Source organism: Carlito syrichta, unplaced genomic scaffold (genome assembly GCF_000164805.1).
Source record: "Carlito syrichta isolate Samal-C Ts95f unplaced genomic scaffold, Tarsius_syrichta-2.0.1 Scaffold142862, whole genome shotgun sequence".
In the NCBI taxonomy this organism is placed as follows: domain Eukaryota; kingdom Metazoa; phylum Chordata; class Mammalia; order Primates; family Tarsiidae; genus Carlito; species Carlito syrichta.
In genome coordinates, this window is record NW_007086958.1 from 10,607 (window position 1) to 27,337 (window position 16,731).

The 16,731-nt window shown below is 43.5% G+C and overlaps 1 protein-coding gene and 1 pseudogene across 1 annotated transcript in view; one reads left to right on the forward strand and one right to left on the reverse strand.

The window, feature by feature from the left end:
* The first annotated feature begins 134 nt into the window (after positions 1–134).
* On the forward strand, positions 135–5,264 carry LOC103251400 (annotated as a pseudogene).
* A 50-nt stretch (positions 5,265–5,314) lies between these two features.
* The window catches only part of TDRD9 (tudor domain containing 9), a 142,323-nt gene continuing 130,906 nt past the window's right edge, over positions 5,315–16,731 (reverse strand). The window contains exons 34-37 of the mRNA XM_008049977.1: positions 14,936–15,074; positions 10,468–10,586; positions 7,194–7,266; positions 5,315–5,416 (exon numbers count right to left, since the gene is read on the reverse strand). Coding sequence (XP_008048168.1) covers positions 5,315–5,416; positions 7,194–7,266; positions 10,468–10,586; positions 14,936–15,074 — 433 coding nt within the window. The remainder of the gene's footprint in view (positions 5,417–7,193; positions 7,267–10,467; positions 10,587–14,935; positions 15,075–16,731) is intronic.

The window sequence follows — 16,731 nt, forward strand, 5'->3', positions numbered from 1 at the left end:
AAGGGATGCAATGGCCCCCATCCCCCAGTCACTTTTTACACCTGATCCTGATTCTTCCTTCAATACCCAATGGAAATGCCAGGTCCTTAAGGAAATGACCTGCCTGCCACAGCAGCCATTGGAGAGCAGCAGCCATGACCCTGCAATACCCCACGGCCGTGGGCCTCAACAAGGGCCACAAGCTGACCAAGAACTCGAGCAAGCCAGGCACAGCTGTTGCCACGGGCGCATGACCAGGCACACCAAGTTCATGCGGGACATGATCCAAGAGGTGTGTGGCTTCGCCGGCATGAATAGCGCACCACGGAGTTTCTCAAGGTCTCCGAGGACAAGCAGGCACTCAAGTTCATCAAGAAACAGGTGGGGACACACATCCACACAGAAGAAGCATGAGGAGTTGAGCAATGTCATGGCCGCCATGAGGAAGGCAGCGGCCAAGAAGGACTCAGCGCCCTGGGCCCCCAATAAAGCCTATGTAGGAAAAAAAGGAAATGTTCCAGGTAGGGATGTCCACACACCCCGCCCACCAAGACAGAAACCAGGTGCAGAAGTCCTTGCCAGGAGCCCCTCCTGTGCTACCCTGTGGCCACATGGGCCAGGAGCCCCTCCTGAACTACCCACCTCTGTGACAGCATGGGCCAGGCATTTTTAGAGGGCTGCTTGTGTCTCCATACTAGACCATGAGTTCTTCTAGGCAGAAAGCCTCTTTTAGTTCTCTCTCTAGCACTTATATAATAACTTGGTACTTGGGAGGTACTCAACTGCTTTTTTTTTCTAAAATTATTTACATTCAAAATAATTTATTTCTGTACCTGTTAGTCATCGTGAGCTGCTGTGATCCCATCTTCTCAGTAATCCACTGTACACTGAACAGGTCGCTCTTACCTCTGAATCCAGCACACTCTGACATCTCCACAGCAAGCTGTCCCTGACAGAGGAGGCGGGGCATGCACATGGCACATGGGCTGCAAAGACCCTGGGAGAGAGGGGCTGCCTGCCTCATCACTGCCCCACCTCCTCACCTGGCCCACCGCATCCTGCCGAGCCTACAAACACAAGGGCTCCCCCTCCAAGTCACTCCTCTCCTATCAGACGTGGGCAGGTCTGCTCTGCCAAGCAGACAAGTAATTGCCTCCCTGAGCCACTGTACTTGAATTCAAACTGTATTTGAATATCAGTTAGGTGTCAGGTACTTCAGAGTCAGAAAGTAATAAAACACAGTGTTTACCCTCCATAGACCTATACTACAATGTGCAAACCTTTATGGAGAACGATGTGGCAACGTCTCAGAGTTATTTACTAAATGCCCTATGACCCAGCAATTCCAATTCTAGGAACTTGTTGCACAACATATTATACACATGTAAAATGACAGCTGTACAAGGACATCCATTGTGACACTACACAATAGCAAGACTAGAAACTATCCAAATGTCCATCAGGGGAGATTAGTTAAGTCAATTATGAAACACCAATAAAATGATAAACCATGATGCACTTAAAAATAATGAGGCAGGCCGGGCATGGTGGCTCAAGCTTGTAATCCAAGCACTTTGGGAGGCCAAGGTGAGAGGATTGCCTAAGCCTGTGGGTTCGAGACCAGCCTGGGCAACATGATGAGACCTCATCTCTACAGTAAATCAAAAATTATCCGGGCGTGGTAGCATGTGCCTGTAGTTCTGGCTACTTGGAAGGCTGAGGCGGAAGGATTGTCTAAGCCCAGCAGGTTGATGCTGGGGTGGCCATGAGCATGCCACTGGGTGACAGATGCTTCAACTCAAAAATAAAAATGAGGCAACTCTTTGTGCAGTGATCTAGAAGCATAATCCACAACAGATATCGAGTGAAAAAATTAAGGCAGAGATCAACATATATAGTATGCCAACCCTTGTGAAAGTAAACAAAATCTGCATCTATATATGTAAAGAGAGGATCTCCGGTTAGGTTAGCTCCCTAGGGCCACCAGAACACATCATCACAAACTGGGATTTATACAAAAGAAATGGATCCTCACAGTTCTGGAGGCCGGAAGTCCCATACCAAGGTACCAAGGGACCACACTCCCTCTGAAGGCTCTGGGAAGAACCTGTCCTTGACTCTTCCAGCTTCCAGTGGCTCCAAGCCTTCCTCAGCTTGTGGCCACATCACTCCAATCTATCTCTGCCCCCATCTTCACATGACTGCTACTTCTGTGTGTCTCTTATAAGGACATGCCATTGGCTTTAGGCCCTACCCTGAATCCAGGATGATCTCACCTTGAGATCCTTAGCCACATCTGCAAAGACCCTATTCCCAAATATAGTCACTTTTATAGGGGATTATGAGGGCTGGGACACGGGCACAGCTTGGGGAAGAGGGTCACCATTCAGCCTACTCTACTGGTGCCACAGACAACTCTTTTCTCTGAGTCATGGTATATACTCATCTCCCCCTCTAGTAAACACCCCCACCCAGTTCTGGCCAGCCCTACCCCTTCCATTGCTCCCTGGACTTACCTGTGGTAGCTTTGCAACCTGTGACCCATGTAACAGTCAGAATGATCTTTCTCTAAAAGTCATCAAGGTAAGACATTCTCTTGCTCAAGAGCTCTCCACCTCACTCACAGTGAACTACAACGTCTGCCTGCTGGCCCAGCTAGGCTGGCTTCTCACCTCACCTCCTGGCCACTCTTATCCTCTGTACTCCATGCCAGTCACAAAGTCCTCCTGGCCGGCTCCTCGAGGGTGCCAGGCCTGTACCTCCCCATGACCTCCACATGGTGTCTCCTGCCTGGAGCACCTCTCCCCAGCTGCTCGGATGCAGCCCAGATAAGGCCTCTCTCTGCTCAAATGTTTCACTGGAAAGGCTTTCCCTGACCACTCTTCTGAAGTAGCACCGCTCCTTTCACCTTCTCTCTGTCACCGGTCAGCAAGCTACAACACCCAGACTCCAGTTTGACATCTGCTTTCATAAATCAAGTTTTGTTGTCCTGTTCATTTGCTTATGAACTGTTACAGCTACTTGATAGCTACATCTGCAGAGGCGAACAGGAGCAACAAAAACCAGACGGTGTACAAAGCCTAAGACAAGTGTGCTCCGTCCTGTCACTTGCTTTAACCTCTCTCCAGCACCTGATATATCTATCATCTGTCTCTACCCACCATAATAAGTTCCTTGAATAAAGGGCAACTTGGCACACTTTGTTCTGAGCTGAAGTTCAGTGCCTATAACAGTGCCTGGAACACAGAAAGTGCTCAATAAACCTACTAAAGGAATGCACAAACGAAGAAGCAATGACTGTCTCTGAGCAGTACTCAGGGGCTAGGGAACAGGGATAAAAATGACTTTCACTATACACCCTTTCAAACACTGTCATTTTATATCAAATGCATGACTACTTGTTAAACACATAATTTTTAAAAAAATATATGAATAGAGAATTTTGCAAGCGAAAAGCAAGGCAATTACCCTCTCAAATAAAGCTATAATAAGGAAGGAGGGGCAAAGTACATACTTGGCTTTGCAGAAAATAATTTTGTTATTTACAAAATCAGTATTATAAAATACACTGATTTAGTCAGCAACAATGATGTGACTGAATGGAGAAATGGAAAAAAGAAGGTGGAAAATAATGTAAAAGAGCCCAGTATACATCTATCCATCAGCAATTAAATAGATAATTACCAAAGTGGAAACCATGAAAAAGCAGAACAATAAAATCACTTAGCAAGATGAAGGCAATTCCAGAAAAAATAGGTAAAAGTTAGTATGGTTTCCCTTGAGGGCTGGGTATCTTAAAAAAAAAAAAAAAAAGGTTTCTTGGTACTATTTAAAAGTTTAACCATTACATTAAGTTTGGTTAAAAGACAGAAGGAGTGTTCAACTGTTGGGCGTGTCCTTCCCACTGTTAATACCACACTGTGATCACTTTACACACCGTACTAAGTACTCATACCCCAGCAAAGAACAAACAACAAAGTCAAAATGTCTGCTGCCTTTCACAGATGTCTTTCTGAAGACAGGGGACCCTGAACGTTAAAGCTGAACTAAGCATTAGACATGCTCAGGCATGTGTTGCTAACTTGATATTGCCACCTCGTATCTAAGGCTAGGAAGTACATTCCCAGAATCCCCTGACTGTTAGGATTTTTGGCTAGGACTGGCCCAAGGGGATGAGAGGACCTGGGCAAGGCTGGGAAGGCAGGAATGACACAGGACTGTGATGCAGTGACAGAGGTACAGGGTTGTCTGGTCACCCCAGTTCTCGGCTCGCTTCCCACTGGGTGTTCCCCACTTCCTGCTGCTGGTCAGTTGACCCACAGAGGCCAGCAGAGTGCCAGTTCTAGCAATGCTCCCTAAGATGTGACAGTTTCTAAGACCTCTTATGATCCCACCCTGAAGTTCAGGCATGTGTGCATCTTTCTCGTGTTTCCTCACAAGTCTTCAAACTGTCCATCTGGGACAAATCGGCTTCAGCAGAGCATTTCTCTGACCCTTTAAGTCACCCTCCCACATGTGAGAGCTACTGACATACTGCATCTTTCACTGCCATATTTACAACAGCTCTGTTTTTCTGACCAAACCTTGAATGAGATAAGAGCTGACTTTTAAAAAAGAGGTCTATATCTCTGTTTCAGTTTTTATAAGTTCAGGTTTTTTTTAGAACAAAATACATCTTAATCTCCTCCAACTAAAAACTGTCAAAAACAGAAATTTCATCTAATGCTTTTATTGTTTTAACATAGATATACTATTTCCCAGGTAATCTTATTTCCAAAATGTGGACCAAGAACTGTAACTCAACTAAAAACCTTAGAGAACTGAAGTTAGTTTTACCAAAATTAGATATTTTCCCTCATGGAAAAAAAAATCAGAAAATACCACATTTTTAAAAAAAGGTTTCCCCTGTGGTAAACTAGAAGGCCTGGTTTTTCCTGTACTCCAGGTTTAAATCACCATAACAGAATACAATATACAAGCACATTCCAGAACCTTACATGTAACATTAGCTAGTTACATTTACCTTAATAAATTTAAAGCAAAACATAACTCTTTTTCCCAAAAAATATTCTTTCAGAACAATTTTTCCCAACACATTTAATACAGTGATCTTCTATTTCTGGAAAAGACTAGACTCTCCAGTCCTTCCCACCCAAACAGAAACACCACTAGTCAAAGAGAAAATGAGCCAGGACGAGGAGGAATGCAGTGGGGAGACTTTCGGATGCAGTGGGGAGACTGTGAAGCTCAGATGCAGAGAAGAGGCATCTGCAAATGAGACTTAATCCACTCTCCAGGCTTCTTCGGGCTGGGCTGGACACAATCTGCGGCACATTCAGGGGTTGAGCACAACCAGCCTGTGAAGCTGGTAGAGAAAGGTGTTCTTCCTGCTGCTGCGCTCCTGGTCAACTGGCTCCATGACTAGCGCTGGATCAATCTGACGAGGCAGATCAAAGGACCAGTCAGGCTCTGTGACAGGGCTTTTCCAGGGATAAAATAAATAAAATCACACACACACACACACACACACACACACACACACACACACACACACACACACAAAGATCGCAGAAGGCGTTCTTTCAGTTTTCCAAAAATACTTACAGAACACTTCTCTACTCACACACTTCATACTATATATTATACATTTGATAACTCTTTTTTTTTTTTTTTTGAGTTGGAGTCTCACTCTGTCGCCCAGGTTGGAGTACAATGACACACTCACGGCCACCCCAGCACTGACATGCTGGACTCTGGTGATCCTTCTACCTCAGCCTTCCAAGAGGCCAGAACTACAGGCACACGCTACTGTACCAGGCTAATTTTTTATTTTATTGTAGAGACAAGGTCTTGCCAAGTTGCCAGGGCTGGTCTCGAACCCGTGGGCTCAGGCAATCCACTCACCACAGCCTCCCAAAGTGCTGGGATTACAGGCTGAGCCACTGAGCCTAACACTGATAATTCATTGTTAAATTTATGTTTAAAAAGATGGCAACCTTTACCGAGAACGCTCCCATATACTCCTATGTAAATGTGAACAGTAACTGCATTATAGGGATCCAAAACATGTACGTTTCTAAAACATACAAAACTCAAAATGAAATTCTATTTTCAAACTAAGTCCTGCTATTATGTCAACTTCAAACATGACTGTTGGAGCCTGATTCTGTAGGGGCTGGTGCACTACCTCGCATCACCCATGCAGGATTCTGTGCACAGTGGAACCAGCTCCAGGGACCAGGCCTGGGGTTCTAAAGAGGGAACTTACTCAAGGGGCACCAGGAGAAGCAGGCTGCCCTGCAGTGGAGGGAACCTTTAGACACAGATGAGAACACACACACCCAGAAGCAGGGTTTCACTTAAACTGCCAAAGGGATAAGGGACTGCTGCCCCACTGGCTCATTTATAAAGACATCCTTGGTTCTAGAATTAGAGTTCCCTTTCCTGAAATCACACTGCATTCCATTTCTAGTCTCACAGATGGCAGGTGTCAAGGAGCCTAAGGTGGGCCTGCCCTGCTTCACAACTGAACTATGTCCCCACAAATTCCAGTCCCTCGTATGACAGTATTTGGAGATGGAGCCTTGGATAGGTAACGGGGTTATATGAGGTCACAAGGGTGGGGTCCCAAGATAGGATCAGTGCCCTAATAAGAAGAGACATCAAAGAGGTCACTGGCTTGCACTGTGCCATGTGAAACAGTAAGAAGATGAGCATCTGCGCGTCCTCACCCAAATCAACCATGCTGGCACCCTAATCTAAGGACTTCCAGTCCCCAGAACTAGGAGGAATAAATGTTTGTTGTTCACAAGCCACCCACCTACCCACTGTGGTACTCTGTTACAGTAGCCTGAGCAGATGAAGAAAACCATCAGTGGAGCCTAAGGCTGTAAGCCAGCCAATGGCCAAGGAGTGTTTTCACACAGACCACTAACCACTGAAAGGTCTAATCCAGATGCTCACAGCTATTTTTTCCCAAACTCCCAGGGTAATTATTCTGGTTTCTGATTTTCTGCCAAGGCACTCCACAGAGGATACTGCCCAGAAACAGCCTGACGGGTCTGATATCTGCCATTCACCAACTCAGTCATCCACTTTGCCTCCTGTTCACATTCTCTTGGACCCTTAGCCAACCCTGGCTCTGAGCCCAGTGTCCTCCTGGGGCTGCCCCCTCATCCGTGGACAACTGTTTGCATGGCCTCGTTCCCACTCACCTGATTCCACTCGTAGGGTTTCTCATGCCACTTAGGAACAACCTTCTCTCTTGGTTTCATCTGACAGAACAAACTAGAATTTTAAAACAGGAAATTAAGTATCTTAATGATATATTAGTAACTGAAAACACCAATGTGATTTTTAGAGATTTAGGTCTCATATATTTCCCTCAGAATTAGGACTACAATAATCTTTAAAGGTCAAAATGTACATAGTGATGATCAGAAAATATTTTAATCTACAGCACATTCAAAAGCAGGAAGATATGGAGTCAGCAGCTCTAGGAGACCAGCCCTGATTCCCTAAATTCCCTCAGCAACCAGTCGAGGGTGCTCCATTACCACAGATCGCTGCATTTAATGAGTCCTCTGAAATTTAATGAGACATGTTTTATCATTCTCTCTTAAGCAGTCATAATAAGTTGGAAATATTCTCAGGGAGTAGAGAGGTCTGCAAAGTCCGCCCCCCTGCCCCAAGAAAACTATAAAACCAGACAAAATTGTAAAAAAACAAAAAAACTTTCTGCCAGGCAAGATGGTTCAAGTCTGTAATCCCAGCACTTTGGGAGGCTGAGGTGAGAGGATTGCCTGAGACCATGGGTTGGAGAACAGCCTGGGCAACTTGTCAAGACTTCATCTCCACAATTAAAAAAAAAAATTAGCTAGGCATGGTGGCATATTTCTGTAGTTCTGGCTACTTAGAAGACTGAGGCAGAAGGACTGCCTGAGGCCAGCAGGTCGACGCTGGGTTGGCCATGAGCGTGCCACTGCACTCTAGCCTGGGCGATGGAGTGAGGCTCTAACCCAAAAAACAAAAACAAAAACAAAAAACATCTGAAGGTCCTGGAAATTAACCAAAGGCAAATAACAAATTAAGAAGCATTCATTCGGCAACCCCTTTGGGTCCCCTCCCACTGTGGGAGCTTTTCTGTCCTCTCAATAAAACTTGCTTTAAAAAAAAAAGAAGAAGAAGAGGCATTCATTCATGACAACGGCCACACTCTAGGTGAGAACAGTGGAGTGTTTGGAGTTCTGGCCTGGGGCCACACACCCACCAGCTCAACCCAGCACTGCAGCACTGACACATATTGCTGGTAGGAATATAATGCAGAAACCAGTTTGGCCGTTTCTCTAAAAATTAACATCAACCTATCAATGCAACCTGCCAATTCCATTTACAGATTATCTACTCAAGAGAGACAAAAGATATGTTCACAAAAAGACTGTATATGACTATTCATAGCAGCATTATATATAATAGCCAAACACTGGAAATAATCCAAATATTTAATCAATTGCTGAATGGATACACAAACTGGACTATTATTTAGCAAACACAGAACATGTCACAATGAGGATGAACATCAAAAATACTAAGCTGAGTGAAAGAAATCAGATTGTAAAAAACATGATTTCATGTACACACATATGTCAGAACAGGTAAATCTATAGGCAGAAAACAAAGCAGTGATTTCCTAGGGATGGAGAAGGGAACAGGAATTGAGTGCAAATGGGCAGTAGAAACTTAGGTTTTTAAAGCAGCTTTAATGAGATATAATTTACATACCATAAAAACTCATCAATTTTAAGTATACAATTCAAAAGTTTTAGTAAATTTACAGAGTTGTACAAACACCACAATTCTGTTTTAAAATATTTGTCAAGTGACATCTGCAGCTGTTCTCGGGAGAAGTCTGAGCATCCCTAGCCCCTGCACCTAGGCATTGGAGTCAGGTATGGGCTTTACTCACACAAAGAAGAATCTAGGCAAGATCAGTTCCAGTGGTGGGCACTGGCCCCATGGCCAGCGGGTCCCTCCCGGCAGCTGAGGCAGGGTCACTGGTCTGCAGACATCCCTCTCATGCAGCAGCAAGAAGACCCTGTCTCCCCCTGCAGTAGTGGGGTTGGCCAGGTGCTGCTGGCTGCACACACTTAAGCAGGACAAAGGACACACTGAGTCTGAAACAGGAAGAGGTCTTCTCACACGAGGTGACAAGCCCTAAACAGGCTATGAGAACCCTTTGTCTCATGGGAAGGAAGCCTTCCAGGCCCACGGTCCATTTGTAGATGGCTGAGAGGAAGTGGAAAGTGTACATGAAGACTGCCTTTCCCTACAGTTATTAGTGAACTTTCAGGGATGACAGAAATGCCATAAAGCTAAGTTGTGTGGACGGACTGCACAACTACACATTCACTAAAGTAACTGAATTGTTAAAAAACAAAAACAAAAAACAAAACCCATCCATCTAGACATAACAAGGCAGGATGCAGTTATCCTCATTTGGGGGTGGGGAGTGGTGGTGGCCATGGCGCAGACCCAAGGGAGCATCAATCACTAGTGACGTTGTTTCTGACCTTTGTGCTGGCCACATGGTGTGTACCTGTGTACCTGTGCACATCATGTTAAACTTCAATATAAATTTTACATTACAATATTTTTATGTTAAAGTGAAGAGAGAAAACTAAAACTAGCCTTTCCCACAATTTCTAAGGCAGCTCTATATACTTAATATATTTTATAAAGTTCTTATTACACTAAAAGAAACCCACTCAAAATGTACAGAAAGGAGAAGAAAGTCATCGTGATATGAGATGTCCCCTTCTCTCATGTAGCTCTAAGACCTGGCTAGCACAGAACACTGTAAGGCAAGGAAGGACTGGCCCCAGCCTGACACAAGTGCAGGATTCATTGGTAGGATATCTCTGTTTCTCTTTCACGATCACTCCCACTCTTCTGGGATGTCCCAGACCCTCAGGTGATTTTAATTCATGGACTACACCCATGGGAGCCCTTGCCTCTGCATTCTGGTTGGTTTGGGCCCATGAAGAGTCCAGAAGGAGGTGAGGAGAAGAGAGTCAAGTCAGGATGCTCCTTCTCTGACTTCTTCCCCTGCAGGGAGACTCAAGAAAGGGCCCAGTTCTCTCACTCACCCCTAAGACACCCACTGGGAATGGTGGGCACTGCATTATCCATTGCAGTCTTCCCACTCACTCCCCATGCTGTTTGTGATTATTGCCTTATTACACTCTCTTCAAGTTTTAAAACTAGAGTGTGTCCACTGTTTTCTGCCTGGATCCTTACTGACACACGGGACATGGGTGAATGTTCCCACAGTAAGTTGGTGCCTACATTCTGAGACGCCCCAGATCCTGCGTCCAGCACTGGAATTTTACATCTAGTGATCAATCTGTCATATCTCCTAAATAATTCAAAACATCTACAAGCTAAGATACTTAAGTGGGGGGAAGAAGCCCATGTTATCACACAACTTACCCTAGAAGTTTCTGACGAGCATCATCCTGTAACTGTGCCACTCTTTCTGACCCAAGATTTGCCAGTCCATTTGGTCCATCACATACGAGCTTGTTAATAGCAGCCCTGAGAATATTAACCTATAAATAAATGGCAACATTAATACTCATAAAGCTCCACTATAACTGAATTCCATTCCACATTATATAATCCATAGCATTCAGAGTTAGTATTCTATGACTATCATCAATACAGTTTCTGGGAAAATTATTAAAACAGAAAATACATCAGTAACCATTATCACAATTTAAGAAAAACAGCAAAAAAAAAAAAAAAATCAAGAAAGGTTCAAACTTTCTGGTGTATACACTTTCTAAACTTCTACATTAAAAGTCAGCATTGTTTATTTAACTCGTGGGATTGCACAGTTGTGACCCGCATCACACACATTTCTTTGACCTGCTTGACAGGATGCACCCAGAAGCCTGGGAAATACCCTTCCACCTAGAAATACCACGTGCCATGTTTCACTGCCAGGCTTTGTCATCTTTTTCAGAATAAACTTTCTATTTCTGAATAATGCTGGATTTACCTAAGAGCTGCAAAGATACAACAGACAGTTCCCCTCTGTCCCTCATCCAGGCACCCTACTGCTGACATCTCACATTCGTCACATACTATTCCCTAAACTCTGGTTGGATTTGGAGCTGGCCAGACTTCTGATTATGTCTGCTACGGTTTGGATGTGATTGGTTTGGTCCCACCAAGTCTCATGTTGAAATGTGTCCCCCCAGTGTTGGAGGTGGACTTAATGGGAGGTGTTTGGACTGTGGGGCCCTTCTTGTGGCAGTGACTTCTCACTCTTAGTTCCCAAGAGAGCAGGTTGTTGAAAGAACCCAGCATCCCCCCCTACTCTGCTTCCTCTTCCCCCAGGTGATCTCCACATGCATCAGCTCTCCTTCACCTTCTGCCATGCATGAAAGCAGCCTGGGGCCCTCACCAGAAGCAGATGCCTGCACCATGCTTCTTGTACAGCCTGCAGAACCATGAGAAAAATAAGCCTCTTTTACAGGATCCAATTCAGGACACCACATTGTACTTGTCATGTCTCTTCTGATATGGAACAGTTTCTTAGCCTCTTCTTGTTTTTTAAGACCTTCACAGTCTTGAGAAACCCTGGTCAGGTATTTTATAGAATGCCCCAGTTTGGGTTCATCTAATGTTTTTCTCATGATTACAGTGAGGTGAGGCAGCCTTCTTACCACATCACACGGTGTGCATGCCATCACTGGGATGTATCACTGGTAATGTTGACCCTTATCACTTAGCTGAGGCCATGTTAGTCAGGCTTTCCCACTGTGAAGGTCTCTTTCCCCTTCCCCACTCTGTTTTTTGGAAGCTGATCACAAGGTCTAGGTTGCCCTCAGGTATGGAAAGTACCTATATCACAGGTACACACAAATACTTTATATTTTGAGATATAATCCAATACTGCATTATTTACTTTGTTGCTCAAGTTGGTTCAGCTTCGGCCAGTGGGGGCTCTTTCAGTTGGCTCCTGTGTCCCTTTCTCATGTCTCCCTTTGTTTTTTGAGCACATCCTCACTTTTGGGCACTATAAGAAGCTCCAGGGTCATCTTGTATTTCCCCTGCCCCAGCCCTTAGATCAGCCATTTCTCCAAGGAACCCTGTCTCCTTTTACTGGAGACTCCTATGAGAAATCACAACCATTGTTTCCAGAACCTCACAGAGCTAGATCATATATATGTGTTTATGAACTCTCACATACACATATACTTGAAACTGGTTCTGGATATATCTATCTCTATATGTGTTGCATTAACCCTGAATTCATATGCTGTTTCCCACTCTATTCCAGTGCCACAGGCTTCATTCTAGCCTTCCTCTCTTGTTTTTTTTTTTTAACTCCCTTCCCCAATAATAAGAAACCTGGCTCCCATATCCATTTATTTATTTGACCAATCCCAGTAGCATGTAGAGCAGTTCCAGAATTAACTCCCCATGAGAAACACCGTACTAACCAGAGCAGAGTCCATATACAATGTCCCTTGTCTGAGCCTTACTGTGTCCAGGCAAAACACTGTTTTCCAAAACTCCTTTTCTTTTCATCGCACCCCTTCGATGCACTGTTTTTAGATCACATAACTAAAGTTCCACTCTTACAATAGACGATTCCATAGTTTTGACAAATGCAGAGAGTCATATATCCACCACCACCCCAGCACCATGCAGCAAAGCTTCCTCACTTACAAGGTCCCTATGTGATCCCTTGGAGTCAGTCACTTCCTATTCCCTTAGTAACTACTCATCTGTTTTCTATCCCTATAGTTTGACTTTTCCAAAATGCCATATGAATCAAATCACACAATATGTAGCCCTTTCTCTGGCTTCTTTCACTCAGTGCAATACATTTAGGACTCATCCCTACCATTGCATGAATCACTCATTCCTCTTTATCACTGAATAGTATTCTACAACATGGCTGCACCACAGTTTGTTCACACACTCCCCTGCTGAAGGGCATCTTGATTGCTCTGTTTTTAGCAATTATGAATAAATCTGCAATCAACATTCACGTATAGGTTCTATGTGGATGTAAGTTGTCAGTTTTCTTATATAAATACCTACAGGTGGGATTACTGGGTCACATGATATAAATATATTTTTAAAATTTTATATGAAACTGTCTTCTAAAAGAGTAGTACACTCTGCATTCCCACCAGCAATGAACAAAAATTCCCACTGCTCCACATCCTTGCCGGTATTGGTTACTGCCATTCTAACAAGTATGTAGTAGTATCTCATGGTAGTCTTTTTTTTTTTTTTTTTTAGTTGGAGTCTCATTTTGTCATCCAGGCTGCAGTGCAGTGGCATGCTCAGGGCCACCACAGCCTCGACTTGCTGGGCTCAGGTGATCCTTCTGCTTGAGGTTTCCAAGTAGCTAGAACTACAGGCGTGCACCACCATGCCCAGCTAATTTTTTGATTTATTGTAGCGACGAGGTCTCACCATGTTGCTCAGGTTGGTCTTGAATCCATGGGCTCAGGTAATCCTCTTGCTTCTGCCTCTCAAAGCAGAATTACAGGCATGAGCCACTGTGCCCAGCTTCATGGTAGTCTTACTTTACATTTTCCTAGTGACATATGATACCGAGTATCTATTTATGTGTTTATTGCCATCCATGTTTTAATGTAGTTAGTTGCTTGCTTTCTTATAATTGAGTTTTAACAGTTTCTTCCATACTGTGGATACAAGTCCTTCATCAGATATGTGATTTGCGAATATTTTCTCCTAGTGTGCAGCTTGTCTTCATCCTCTTAACAGGGTCTTTTGCAGAGCAAAAGTTTTAAATTTTGATAAATTCCAGCTTACCAGTTTTTTCTTTCACAGATTGTGCTTTCAGTATTGTATCCACACACTTATGTCAAACCCAAAGTCCCAAAGATTTCCTATATTAGCTTCTAGAATTTTTACAATTTTATACTTTACAATCGGGTCTATGATCTAAAGAGTATTTTTAAGCCCTTCATATAAGCCCATTGACTGTTTAAGGGTAGTCAATTTTTAACAGTTGTGAGACACTGAATGACACCTGCCCCCGGGCACCATCAGTGTCTCTTCAGCTCCTTTGTTCCCCATCCCTGAGATGAGGCTGTATCAACCTCACCTATTTCATGAAACTTCTAAGAAAGGAAGGAGCTTGTGTACTACTCTGTAGTACACAGAATAGTGTTTCTCAAACTGTCTAGGGTGAAGAATCAGTTTTGTTTTTCCCACTTTGTAAAATACGATAAAAATTAACTACTATAACGATGAAATATTTTTAAAAAATACAAACTACAAGCCCACATTTTTCACTGTTAGATTCAAAAGACATTCAAATACTTTGCGCACTTGCTTCACAGTTTCTAAAAGCCTCTGGCTTCTGCCTCTGCACCTCATGCTGGCACAGTGCACAGACATGCTATGGACGGCTCAGCTCTGTGCTCACATGTGCACCCAGCCCCCACCACCTTCCAACCATCACCAGACCGCAAGGCCACACAGGCTAGGAGAAGAATAGAGAGGAGGACCTTGTTTCCTCACTTCCCAGTTTGAATTAACAAGGATGTTCCATCACTCTTGAATTGGAATGAGACTTGGAAAGAGATCCACAGCAGTTCTATCGCCCTGGTGTTTAATTTGATTGCCCAGAAAAGTCTACTATGCCAGAAGATACTAAATGAGAACTTGATAGAGCCCCACCTATCAGAAAGCTCCTTCTCACAGAAAACAGAAGTCAAATCAGCAAACTGAGGAGTGACTCCTCTGCACCAGGCAGTGTAGGAGGCACCAAGGAGGGCAAGATCTCCAGGAACAGAGGTGAGCTTCTGTATTGAAGGGACTGTGTCACACTGCACTCATCATCAACTAAGCAAAACCAGAGAAACAAATTACTATGACACTGAAATAAATACGCCACTCTTACCTCAACAACATCCTCCACGTTGAACTGAACATCAAACGCTAGCTCGATGTCATGCTCCGGCAGTATAGGTGTCCCTGTAGTTGGATTCCACCCCAGACCACAAAGGACTCCAGTATAGTATTTTCCATCCTGATCAATTCTAAATGAAGTGTTTTGAGAAGAATTATTTCAAAATTGTTAAACCACTGTTTCAATATTAAACAATTGACTAATAAAATCATCCTAAATTCTGCCAGTCCCAGTAATGCAACTAATTTCATTTGTGCATTTTCTCTTCCAGCTTTTACACTAAAAATACAGATATCTTATATAGTTATAAGGATTATATAATATATAATATAAGGACAATAAATTAAGCATTTTTAAAACCTGGATGGAACTAGAGTCTATAATACTGAGTGACCTCTCACAGAAACAAAGATCCGAGTATCACATGTTCTCACTCATATAATGGACCTTGAACATCCAATGTAATACTATAAGAAAATGACTGACAGTACTGGGAAACTATGGGGGGGGAAGGGGATGGGATTAACGGTAGCAAATATCTGTCTGGGGACGGGGAAACACCTCTTATCAATAGGGTACCTGAATGAAACATATTTGTATACCTAACCCTTAACTGTACCCCACAACATCATAATAAAAAATATTGATTACAAATTAATTAATTAATTAATTAAGCATTTTTTAAACCCAATATTAAGCTTCCAATTCTCACTGTGGTAAATAATGAAAAGAATATCTTATCACATATGGGATTTTTCCCCCTACCTTTGAATTCTTTCCATAGGTTAAATTATTATTAGGGATATTTCTGAAGAAAAGGTTATACACATATTTAGGACTTGTGAGACAAGTCTAGCACATAGTAAAAGCCTAAAAAGTGTCTGTTCCACCTCCCCTTTCTAATACAATTGTGCATACTTACAATACAAAGTTTTATATCCCAGTTTTACTAAAAACTCACCACTCCCCTCTGACCACCAGTGCATCCTGTCACTGCCACTTCTCAAAGTCTCTCTAAATCTGTTAGTCTTTCTATTACTGCTGCCACCAGCCTAATCCAAGCCACCACCATTTCTTGCCTAGGTGCATGTAATACCTTTCTGATCAATTTTCCCTACCTCTACTCCTGCTTCTTCCAATCTTTCTTCCATACAGCCAGCAGGAGCAGCTTTTCAAAACAAATCCAGTAACGTTACTCCCTTGCATAAGGGCCTTCAGTAGTTCCCCATACATCTGAGTGATGCCAGGGCCTAAAACCAAGTGTGATCCAATTCTGCTAGCACTGCTGCACCATCTCAGGCTCTCCTTGCCTGCCAGGACCCAGCTTCCCTGGCTCCCCTAGGCGTCCCTCCAGTCTCTACTTTGGGGGCCCTTCCCTGCCACCACCACCTCCCCTCTCCCCCCCACAAGGCCCCAGAGCCCTCTGCCCACCAGCGCTCACTTTCCAGGTATTATTATGAGCAGTGCCTTAACCCAAATAAGTTCAAGGAATTATACAAAGAATGAACAGACATTACTATGATATGTCTTTTAAAATATTCTGCCAGCGTTGTTCACAATAGCAAGAACCTGGAAACAACCATGCTGCCCATCAAAAGAGGACTGGATTAAAAAAATGTGGTACATATACACGATGGAATACTATACAGCCATAAAAAAGAACAAAATCATGAATTTCGCAGCAACCTGGATGGAACTAGAGTCTATAATACTGAGTGACCCCTCACAGAAACAAAGATCTGAGTATCACATGTTCTCACTCATATAATGGACCTTGAACATCCAAT